This window comes from Eretmochelys imbricata, chromosome 1 (genome assembly GCF_965152235.1).
Source record: "Eretmochelys imbricata isolate rEreImb1 chromosome 1, rEreImb1.hap1, whole genome shotgun sequence".
Lineage (NCBI taxonomy): Eukaryota > Metazoa > Chordata > Testudines > Cheloniidae > Eretmochelys > Eretmochelys imbricata.
The window spans coordinates 102,457,534-102,470,117 of NC_135572.1; the positions used below are offsets into that span (position 1 = coordinate 102,457,534).

A 12,584-nucleotide genomic window follows, 5' to 3' on the forward strand; every position below is an offset into this window, starting at 1 on the left:
CCCTCCATAAAAAAGACATTGTTATACAATTATTTAAACCTTGGGGTGCCAGACTCTATACAAATAGATTATGACTTGACCACTTAAAAGAAAATCAATATCGTTGTTTGTGCAGTAGTCATATAGGAGAATACTGTTTTCACTTAGTATCTTCACTGCACAGACATGAACTATTTTGTATCTGTTCTACTTATTTTAGAAACATTTTTAAATGGATACTGAAATGGATTTTACCAGTAAGACAGACCTATCTCATTAAAGCCACTGTAGCCCAGCTCTTGCCTGCTTAGTCCCAGATCTTCAAGGTCCATACACTTAAATCCAGCTGGACACTGGTAACCTTCTTCTAGCTCTCTGGAACAGTGGGTATCTGGGATAGCTAAATTATTCCAGGTTACATTTCTGTGAAAAATACAACAACAAACTGTTAGATGTACTCAGTTTTCATATGCTTAACTTGTATATTTACTGAGTTTAACATTCATTATTAATGCAGGTTATTTTGCAATGAAAAGTCAATATTTTAAATCCTGTAAAATTATTTTATTTAAAACAATTTATTTTAGTGAATTCAGTGCTCATGGGAAAGGTCAGGCTAACGCACCTGGAAGCTGAAGTTCCCTTCCATCAGCAGCAGTAGTAACAAGTGCAGTCACATAGTACTATCTAGAGGCCCCAACCGAGATGAGAACCCCATTGTGCAAGATGCTGTCCAAACACATATGGCAATAAAAATCATAAATAATATTAATAGTAAGAAACACTTCATGACCCACAATATGGGGGGGAAGGGGGAGAGAAGGAAGTATTATTATCCTCATTTTGCACATAGGGAACTGAGACACAAAACCTGAGATTTTTCTAAGGAGGGAGTTAGAAAACCATCTCCCATTGGAATTCAATAGAAGTTGGGCACCCAACTCTCATAGGCTTTTTTTTGAAATTCCAGCCAGAGACACTAACTGACTTGCCCAAGAACACACAGGAAATCCGTGGCAGTACTGGGAACTGAACCTAGATCTCCCAAGTGTCAGTCCAGTGCCTTAACACCCATCCTTTCAGTTTCAATAATATATTTTATCCACAGAACAGGTCAATCTTTGTAATCTCTGACATATCTATTACAGCCAAACATCCATTAATACATTTTATGGAATTGAAATGTCTGCTTTGTTTGTTTATAATGATCTGATGAGCTAGCTATCTATAAGCATAAAATCTCAAGAACAGATAGAAAATTAGCAATGGTTAATAAAATTCATACGCATTTCGGACTGCAGTCTGTGTCAAAAGGGATGTAAATATATAACAGTTGCCAGTTAAACTGCTATGTAAAATCAGCCTATTGCGAGAGAGATGGTGGATTATATCATTTACTCTTTTATAGGCTAAGCTTGGTTCTTGTGTGTTTGACTTTGCTTATCTTCTCACAAGACTCCAAAATATTTGAGAAGTTTTGTATGTTTATCATCAAAACTTGTTCCTGAGTGTGATCCAAAGAAGAAATGCTCCTAACATAAGTTTTAGTCTGCCCTTTAGCATATTACTCCTTATGATTCTTCTAAAAGTCCTCCTCTTTTAATCTAATTCCCAGAGGCATTTTGATGACTACTTGGGGTGAAGAGAGGCTTTAATTACTTTATTTTTCTTGCTTTCATGCACTGCATGCATTATTAAAAAATTAATCTATGATTCGTCAAGGTGAAACTGAAGCTTCCTGCACAATTGTCTTTAGGCAAGGAAACAACTGTAGTTTGAACCAGTTGGCCTCCATCTTTGCATGGTACAGAAAGAGGTGCATACACACAGGTATCTCTGCTCCAGTTTTTAAAAATACTCTGCAAATCTAGTTCTGGGCACAGATGTCTATACAGGCATATGTATGTTCATGTCACCATGTTTAAATACATGATCAGCAAAGATTTAAACATGAACAAGGTATGTAAATTCATTTATACTAGAATATTTTAATGCACAATATAAGTACTTTGAGATTGTGGTATCTCTGCACAGAAGACATTCTGCTATAGGATTATCATGGTAACATTTTATGAATATTCTTAGCAGTGAAAATTAATTCATTGGCACAAGCATATTCAGAGCTCATGCCACTAAGAACTAATGAATTTTACATTATGCTTTGCACTAGGAAATCCCAATTCCCAGAGTCAAGAGATTCCCCGTGTTAGGGAATATTATTAAGTGTACTGCTTGCTCAGTCATTACAGTGCAAGACACTAATTTTCAAATGTTTCATTTAAACCTAGGTCACTTTCATATTGTATCTACTCTCCAAATTACAGTAAATGGTCTTCAGTCCTATTCCTGGAGGAATACAGCTGCCTTTCCTGACAATGTCAAAATCATTTTTGGACAGTAAGGAAGCCGAACTCTGTCTGGTACATTGGGTCCTTCAGCCAAGACAACATCACTGAGGCGCTTATATATACTGAGGTTGCGTTTGTGTTCAGGGCAAGTATAGTATATCAAGATAGAGCCATATGTGACAAGAACATTGTGCAGAATTTAACTGCAAAATGGTTTAAATTATGTTACTCCCTGAGGTGCCAATAGTCTAGAAATACTCAATATTTACTAAGGTCCTCGTTCAGCAAGGTGCAGCAGCAGGTGCCTAACTTTAAGCACTTGAATAGTCCCATTATGCAATGTGCTTAAGTAACTTGCTGATGTACAATAAAAGACTTCATTCTTATAGCTCTACAAATAACTCAGCATTTTACATTTCTGCATGGTTTTCAAAGCCTCTGGGGCAAATGCTTCATCTTTTAAGCTGATCAGCTGTGGAAAGCCCTGAACAAAGCAGAACTAACCCAGCACAGGGGCATTGGACACAGGGCTAGGGTAACCATGTGTATCCACCAGCTAAACTCCTTCGTGGTTGGGGACGGCTACTGCAGCCCAAGACTGTGGGAAAGCCAGTGTGCTGGCACCTTTTGGCCCGGAGAAGAGGATTCTTCCCATCTTCTCTTCCCCATATACACAAACACCAACAAGGCAACATGGAAGAATATGTCTTGACATGGCACGGCCAATCCACTGCCCCTTTTTCATGCCTACTGTGGCCAAGTAACATTTTTAAACAGCTAGAGTGGTGAGGACAGAGACAGCCAGACATTTTCTGAGCACAGCTCTTTTGTTAGGACTGTGCTATAAGGAAAGTATTTTGACCTTGGCATTTAACAAGTTAGAAAATACCTCAGGTGATTTGACTCTTCATTCCTTTGACCTATTTTCTACTAACTTCATTTTCTTCACTAAGAACAGAAGAGGGTCACTTATAATCAGTGCTTTTGTTCTAGCATTCTATTATCTTTAACAGGGTTAATAAGAAAGACATAGGAAACTACTAACCTAGTACTGTAATTTTCATACCAGGTAAAGTAGTGACATTAGTAGTAATGGAATCTGTTAATTAACGTATAAAGAAATGTGCTCAGAACAGTTAAATAAGGAGGGAATAACTAGCCTCAGCTAGTCTGGCATGTTACTGCAGGAATGTAAAAGAAGTTTACCTCTCTGAATACACCAGATACTAACAGTAACACCACCAGTAGCTAGCAGCTAAAGAACTGATTATGCATGTTGTTTCCCTTGGCAAAAACAAAGAAGATTACAGTCCTTCTAGCTTCATCTTACCAAGTGTAAATTTTGATGAGATGTGAGGCTGACATGTGTGGTGATGTTTATTTTGGCCAGACAGCGGTCAGCAATGTCTGAATAAGAATGTGAGGTTAAAAACAGTTGTAGCTATTTCAGAGTAGGGATCAGAGCTTGATGATTGTTTTGAAAAGACAAAAGACAGTTAATTGGCTGTCCATAACTACAAACTAAAGAACTGCAAAAGAGCAAGTTACCTGTGAGAGAGACTAAGGCTCCAATTCAGCGAGGTACTTAAGAAGGTGCCTAACTTTACACAAATGAATAGTCCCACTGACATGAATGTGACCATTCATTGTTTAAAGTATCTGTTCACAGGCTTAAGTATCTTGGTGAACTGGGGCTGAAACTGGGAAAACAAGAGGTTCCCCACATTACTCCAGAAGGCTACTCATTGAAGGTCGAGGTTAGGTAACAACAGTATACAAAGAGGCAAGAATACCCTTAAGTAGATGACGTTAGAATCCTTTGGATAAGGCCACGGTTCCAGAGGCAAGATTAGAAGAGGAAGCTCTTGAGTACTATAACAGGAGAAATGAACCAAGACCTGGAGGGAGGGGGGAATAAATAGGAGCAAATAGGCTATCTGCCATTCACACAGGGCTGTGAAGAATGAAACTATGTTATTCCAGGTCACATTTTTAAGAAGAAACATTGAATTCCAATTTTCGATTTCCAACAAATGGCTTGTCTATATGAGAAAGTTATACTGGCATAAGCGAAGGTGTGACTTTAAACCAATATATTGATAGTGGTATAATTCTGCCTATGGACACTCTTATTCCAGGTTTCAGAGTAACAGCCGTGTTAGTCTGTATTCGCAAAAAGAAAAGGAGTACTTGTGGCACCTTAGAGACTAACGAATTTATTTGAGCATGAGCTTTCGTGAGCTACAGCTCACTTCATCAGATGCATACCGTGGAGTCTGCTGCAGTTTCCACGGTATGCATCTGATGAAGTGAGCTGTAGCTCACGAAAGCTCATGCTCAAATAAATTCGTTAGTCTCTAAGGTGCCACAAGTACTCCTACTCTTATTCCAGTATAAGAGGACCTCTTTTTGCTTTTAGCTTCTGTTGCTTAAAAAGGGGTTTAAACTAAACCAAAAAAAAAAAAAAAAAAAGCTACTCTCATACTGGAATAAGAGTTTCCACAGGGAGGATTAGACCATTATAACTTTATTGGTCTGACTACACTGCTAAAATTATATTGGTGTAATTGGTAAAACTTTCCTATGTAGATGAGCCCCAAGACGTTGTCCTAGTCTTCAGTAAAATACACACACAACAACAACACTTCAACACAACACATCCCATGACCCCATCTTTTTTGCAGGAAAATAGAGCATAAAAAATCTATTAAAGTCTATAATTTAACAGTTAAGTCACACCATCATATAGTGACTGACAAATGACTTGGTAGTCCTGCTACCTGAATGCAATCGCTGATGTGAATGACATGCAGTAATTTTGCAGTGTGTTGAGTTCATTTTGTGCTGTCTGGGAAGCACAACTAGATGTTCAATAATAAAAGTTTACCACTGGGCAGAGTCCATATAGTCTTGAATGAACATGCCTGGGAATGCAGGTTAATTTGGACTTTACTATAGAAAAGTAAACCTTCTGATGAAAACTTTTCAGAATTGACTAAGATTTTGCCCATCTTGGTTTTCAAGTGACCTATAGCTAGGGTAAACCTATAAGGTAAATACTTTGACAAAAGGAATTTAGTGGGAGATGTTTAACCTGAGTTTTTTTAAATACAGCTGATATCAAATGCAATAGCTTCTTAGCACAATTCCTGATTTGAGCCCTGATTTTGGGAAAGCACATAGGTACTTGCTTAACCTTAAGTACATTCCTAATTAACAAAGTACCTACTCATGTCCTTAAGTTCCATTGACTTCAATGGGAGTTAAGCATATGCTTAAATTTAAGTAAGTATTTGAGTGCTTTACTGCACTGGGGCCTTGGTAGAGAAGGGAATATAGTGCTCAAAGTGCAGCTGAGTTTCATTAAAGCTTTTGATAGTTTCTGAATATCTTAGGATCAACATTAAGAAAACTTGCAAAAATTTACACCAGTGAAAGAATATAAATTCGGTTATATTGGTGCAAACCCCTATTGTAGACACACCACACTGTAATTTAGCACTGACGCTGATACCACTGAATCTAGTAAATTACCAGAGCAGCTGCACTGATGTAAACTATGCTATACAATGGTGCAATATGCCTATGTTTGGGGTATGCACAGCTATAACTATATTCATATGGTTATGCCGGTGTATATTTCTGTAATGGCTTCTGTAACCTGCAAAAATATTCACCCCATCCACCCATCTCAGAGCAGGCGGGGATATGGGAGAAATTGATCAAATTGGCCGGGATCCCCAGGGCTATTTGCTGGAAAATAATGTGTTCTTCCACATCTAGGCATCCCCTCTTACTCCTCCCCCACACAGAGTGCATATGAACTTTGAGGAGTGACTGGGAATGGAAATCTCCTGCAGCTACCTACTGGCCAATTCATAGGAGATTAGGGAACTAACTGGCTTCCACAGACATACTCCTCAATCCCCATCACTCAAGGCTCTGTTGGGTTTGGGACACAATCTTGGGCACCCAAATGCTGTCCCACTCTTCCTGCCCCGTAAGTAGTATATATGCCAGGGCTGGATCTCTAAGCTTGCTGTGGGTCTGACCCCATCACCTTTTTCGTAGTCGAAATGATTTTTAACTTTTGGGTATGACTGTCCAGTAGGTTTGTTTCCTTGCCTCATAGCACCCAGGAGGCCTGGTTGGCAGCAATAATAAGGAAAACAAGGGACAGAAATTTTCAAAAAAGAAATTAGTAAGTGGTGTGACAATGCACCTCTTTCATTACATCAAAGCTTAGAGTTTCTCCCTGTGGTGTTGGGTGACTGGGAGTAAATCAGTTCTACTCCAGAGGTTGAATTCTTAACATGGGTTTATTTACAATATTTACAGGGTAGGCCCTAGGATTGGCCCAAGAGGTTTCTTTAAACATACAAAAAATACACTCCCCAATTCCCACTGGAGCACTGCCTCTTCTTTTGCTGGCTACCAACTGCCAGGCACCTTCTCTAAACAGAAATAAACACAAGATCTCCTCTACAGAGAAAAAACAGCTCTTTATCTAGGTGAAGCCTTTTCTCTTTGCTGCATACAACCCTTCTACAGCTTGCTTCTCATCTCTCTTCTGCCCCCCAAACCCCAAAAGAATTTTCAAAGGTCACAGGTTGTCCTTAATTGGACTCAGTTGTCCATAATTAATCTGTGGTAACCTCTATCAGTTCCTAGGAAAAAGAGCTTTAACTATTCTAAGACAACCCACCTTCACCCACCCTGCCAGGACTGACTGTGTCACTCAGCTAATAAAGCGAGTAACTGTTGTCACAACTACAGTCAGTGACCAGTGCAGGTGAGAGGCTTTGGGTGCTAACTCCTGGGGTAAGCAATCCAGCAAGTTGATGGCATGGATCCCGCTACCCTATGGAATACAGGAAGGTTGTAAGTGTTCGACAGATTGCATCTGTACCATCCTTCACCAGCTGGGGGGAAACTAGAGAGACTCAGCAGCTAGACTGAATCCTATCCACAATCAAGGATGGTTAGGCTATGGACACTAACCCACATTCATTGTTGTTGTATGGCCTGCCCTGAACTCAATTAATGCCTGGTAGTTTGCAGGGAGGAAACAGAATCCCTTCTGCCCCCCTTTAGTATGTTCAAAGTTATAGCCTTTAATATCTCCTATGTCTCTTTGTCTTCATTCTCCTGTGTGTCTTAATCAATACTATCTAGACAGAAATGCTATAGCAGGCAAAAAAAAAAAAACAGTCTCAGAGATCGTGAACAAGAAGTAATTATTAACAGTACAGTTTCCAAGTGGGGAGCAACATTAACTGGGATCTTGAAGGAATTAGCAATGGGATCTGTGTTATCTATTTTCATTAATTACCTGGGGGCCAGTATGAACTCCACTTTTTCAAATTCACGTGAAACCAACGTGCTGAAGGATACTAAATACCCAGGAGGATAGAACAAAATTTCAGAAAGTTCTTCAGATAAATCATAGAACAGATATTGGATGGCAACAAAGAGCCTCTTGTACTCCAGATTTAACTACTCATCCTGCAAACAGGTCCATGCAAGCGCACAGGCCTTACAGCTGAAAGACGCTGGGTCCTATTGTCAACGAGCCATATAATCAGTGTTCCTAACTTTTTCACCCCTTCACTTTTGGGTCACAGCAATTGATTTTCTAGTCAAGAATCTGCTTAGCAAACATGTTAAGTGCATAGAAAACTATTGAATCAGCTCCTTTTAACCTACAGCATCTTAGCATAAATCAAGCATCTTAAAGCTAGAACAATATATTTATCAGTTCCGAGTTGATCTACTGCTTAGTTAAAAGATGAAACTCTTGTCATATTTCACCAGACATACACATACACATTACATGGCTGTGGAAGTGAATTACTCTGTCCACTAAGGTCTAAAATGGATCTTCATTGCCTATTTCTTAGTCATGTACAACTTCGTAAGATAGAGACATCCTTTTCTTATGTTCATCATTTTGATAAACATTCACATTATACTGTAAGCCTTCTCTCTATCATTGTTAACTCAAAATTTGTTACTGTAATACATCTAAAATAAACAATTAGAATTCCTAATGTATATTTTTTTCCATTAGCATCTGTCAGTGAATGCAAAAAAGTCATTGTTAATGCACCATTGAAGGCTGTGATTTCATAACCGCAAATGTCAAGAAATCAAAGGTTAAGTTTCCCATGGCAATGTTAGCCATGTAACCCTGCGCACACATAGGGGGGTTTATTACAGTCTGTTTAATATATGACCTAATAGATGCTAGGTGTGGCTCAAAGTACTAACTACAAAACTGCTCTTATTATTATGTGATAATAAGGTGTTTCCTTAATTTCATCCAGAATTCATCCAAAGAAAAGTATCTGCTTTCTGGCTGAATCCTTGTTAATAAAGAAAGACGGTAGGTTCCAAAGTTTGTTCATTAATATGTCTATTTATTCCATACATTTTCTTCTGATTATCTTTTCAAATGTGACTTTTTTCCATAATAAATTATCCAAATTTTATTGTACCAATACAATCAAGTCCATTTTCTCCAGTAGGCATCTTCTGTGCACATGACTTATTAAATAAGTGTGAAATTTAACACTTCCTTTTATACTGTAGTTTACATTTACTGGAACACTCAACAAAAATACCAGCAGGGCTCAGACTAATTGTAAGGATGCTACTGCCGTGGTATAATCTGCAGATTTATCTTTTGATAAAAACTTTGCTTCTATCACCAAGGCTTCTTTTTATCATCTCCATAATAACCACCAAACTGTGACCCCTGTTCAACGAGAAGGGCCTGGAAATGTTAATGCTTTTGTCATTTCTAGAATTTATTACTGTAATTATTATAATTGGGTGGGATTTTCAGAGAGTGCTCAGTGTTGGGAAAACTCTATCACACTCTGCTGTCAGTGGGAGTTTGTAAGTTTTAATGGAGCACAGTTAGGATGACACTGATCTCTTTTGAAAATCCCACCCGTTGGGTCTTCAAGTTTGTGTTGGGTGAAAAATTGCATCCAATACAGAATGCTACTTCCACAGTCATTACAGGTTTCAGATTATTTAATATTTCAGTTGTCTTTAAATCTATTCATTGCTGCTAGTTAACATTTGGAAACACTTCAAAGAATGTTTGTGTAGGTACACATTAAATTTCTAGATAAGGTTCTCTCTCTGATTTCTTATATTCCTATAATTCTCTAAGGTCAGAATTTGCTTCCTATGTATTAGTTTACATTAAATATTTTAGACATGCTTAGGACTGAAGCCTTTATGCCTGTGGTTTGAGAATCAGTTTCCTAAATATATTGTGAGAGCAGAATCTGTTTAATCTTTTAAATTAAAATAAAAGAAATACTGTCCATATTTAATGTGCCTCATAATTGTATTCGGACAATAAAACTTCCTGTACCTTTTCTGTAAAAGGCTGTGTTTAAATGTATTATTATTGTTACATTATATGATAGGATTGGACATTCCTCTTTTTGCAGACAGGGACTTAAGCATGCAGACCTCACAGTAAGAGCAGGAGCTAGGACCCAGAGGTCAGCAACAGAGACAGATGCTGTCAAGAATCAAGCCAAGGTTCAGAGCCAAAGTCAGAATCAGGAATTGAGCCAAGGGTCAGAGTTGGAGCCAATAGGTAAGGGTGAGGCATAGAAGCAGGGATCTGGAACAAGGGCAGGAACAGCACAGAAAGGCAGGAACAAAGAAGGTCTAACGTAGTAGCCAGCCAGGGATTCACATAATTGCTTAGACAACTTTCTGTGCCCCCTTCTGGCTTAAGTAACGATTCTCAGCCAATCAGAGAGGTTGGGTGTTTTCTGTAATTGTGAGCTTTGTAGGTGGTGTCTACAGTGAACTGTGGTCCACCAGCCCACACTCCCCACTGGTAGCAGAGAGTTGCCAGGTGGTGCCTGTGATTTGAGAACAGCCTGGTGACCTCTGGACCTGGGTTCACATCACCTCTCCCCTTTAGGGTGCCCTCTGGGTGTCAGTGGGCTGGGTTTTCCTGGTTGTCTTTTTGTGGAAGGTCTTTTACCAGGACAGGGGCATAGGAACGTTTTTTGTGGCATCCAAGAGAATTCTTCAGGACTGTAACCCTCACAATCAAATGCCAGAGTTTACCCAGTCTCATTCTTGCATCCAGGATCTCGAGGATGACTTATTCATCATGACCTTGAACATGTAGTGGCCGGGGCGGGGCAGGGGGAGGAGTTGGTAGCAATGAGGAAACGCTCTGTGTATGGAGCTTTAGAAGATATGTGAAATGCTGGGTGGATTTAGAGAGAGTGGGGCAGGAGGAATTCAAAGGTAACTGGTTTGATTTGTCAGCAAATTAATAGGGTTACAAGAACCTGTAATTGAGTTTAGGAGACGGCCTGTCTGTGTGCAGCTGTTTGGTTAAAAGCCACACCATCTGACCTACAGAAAAAGTGGGCCCTTCATGTCATTGACAGTCTGCACATTGCTTGTAGCTTCTTTTGGCCACGTGGGTTTTCAGGTCATCTTGGATCCGATGGATCTGTTGCACCCAGACTAAGGCTGCTGGGCTGGGGGAAGTCATGGGTCATTCTGGGTAAAATAGAGAACCCATAGTTTGACAAAAAGGGATTCTGTCTTGTAAAGGCACGTTCCGCATTATTGTACATAAACTTGGTACAATTGTACTGGTAGTAGTACCACAGGTACAGTTCCAAATTTGGTTTGTCCTCTGTGCCTGGCCGTTTGCCTGGGAATGACAGGCGAAGGAGACAAAGGAGCGAATGCTCAACAGCCAGAGGACTCCATGCCAGAATCCGGAGATACACTGTGACTGCAATCAGAGATGATGCACTCTGGAAGACTGTGGAAGTGGATAATTTTATCCAGGCAGAGCTGGGTGGTTCCCTGGGAGGGCACGCCAATACAGGGAATGAAATGTGCCATCTTAGTAAGGTGTCCACCAGGATCAGAATCGTCATGAACCTACTGGACTTGGGTAAGTCTACTATGAAATCTAGGGCGATGACTGCCCAGGGATTAAATGGAGTCTTGAGAGTTTGGAAGAGGCTGAGGGGTTTGTCATGCAATGCCTTGGAGTGTCCACATGCATTACAAGAGGTAACATAGGCCTGCACTGTGGCTTGCATGTGAGGTCACCAAAACAGATAAGGAAATAGGCACTGGGTCTTGAATCTGCCAAAAAATCATGCTAAGGGTGAGCTGTGGCAAACTTGCAGGGCTATAATTCTTGGAGGTCCACGAGACGTGTATATGTGCCCTTTCACATAAGTTATCCCATCTTGGATGCTGTGGAAATGCCTAATTATGGCTTCCTGCTCGTCAGAAGGACTCTCCGGAGCTGAGGTTAATCACCTCAGGGCAACAAGGTATTGGCAGGGGGGTTGCCCAGGAAGTTATGAGGTTTAAGAATGTTGGAAGTTTTGGGGTTCAAGACCATCACACTGTACTGTTCTCCTTTCCTGGAAAGAATATTAGCTTTGCTATTTCTGGTCCCTGGAATGACAGGAGATTACAGGCATGTCTACACATACCGGTAGATCGGCACTGCTGCAATCAATGCAGCGAGTGTCGATTTACCGGGTCTCTCCCATCGATTTGTGTACTCCACTTCCCCGAGAAGCGTAAGGGAAGTCGACGAGCAACACTCTCCCATCAACACAGCGCAGTGTAGCCACTGCAGTAAGTGGATCTAACTACATCGACTTCAATAATGTTATTCACACAACTTCAGTTACGTGAAGTTAGATCAATTTACTGTGGTAGTGTAGACCCACCCTACAAAGTTGTAATGTGAAAAAAAACAGGACGCATTGATTTGCTGTGGGTTGAGGGCTTTGGCCTTATGCAAACAGTCTAAATTCGTATGGTCAGTGTACACTTGGATGGGGTACTAAGCCCCTTCCAGATAGCAGCACCACTCCTCAAAGGTGGTTTTGATCACCAGGCGTTCTTTATCTAGGATCTATTAGTTTTATTCTGTGGGAGTGACTTTCCTGGAGTAAGGGGCCATGCTCCTGGGAAAGTACTGCCCTGATCACTATGTGAGAAGTATGGCAGTGGAGGTAAATGTAAGTTTCAGTTGCTCAAAGGGATTGTTGGGTCCTGGGTAACCAGATAAACTTAGGGCAATGCACTCTGATTACCTCAAGATACATTTCTAATAGAAATTCGCAAATCCAGGAAGCACTCTAGTTCTCAGATGTTCAGTGAAGCTGCCTACTCCAGGGCCGCTTTCACCTTACAACAGTCCATCTCAAGATCCTCAAGGGATAG

General features: G+C 40.2%; 1 protein-coding gene across 2 annotated transcripts in view; it reads right to left on the reverse strand.

Moving 5' to 3' along the window:
- The window catches only part of NALCN (sodium leak channel, non-selective), a 330,584-nt gene that overhangs the window by 270,889 nt on the left and 47,111 nt on the right, over nt 1–12,584 (reverse strand). For both annotated transcript variants that reach the window (XM_077807053.1, XM_077807052.1), the window contains exon 6: nt 248–402. In XM_077807053.1, coding sequence (XP_077663179.1) covers nt 248–402 — 155 coding nt within the window. The remainder of the gene's footprint in view (nt 1–247; nt 403–12,584) is intronic.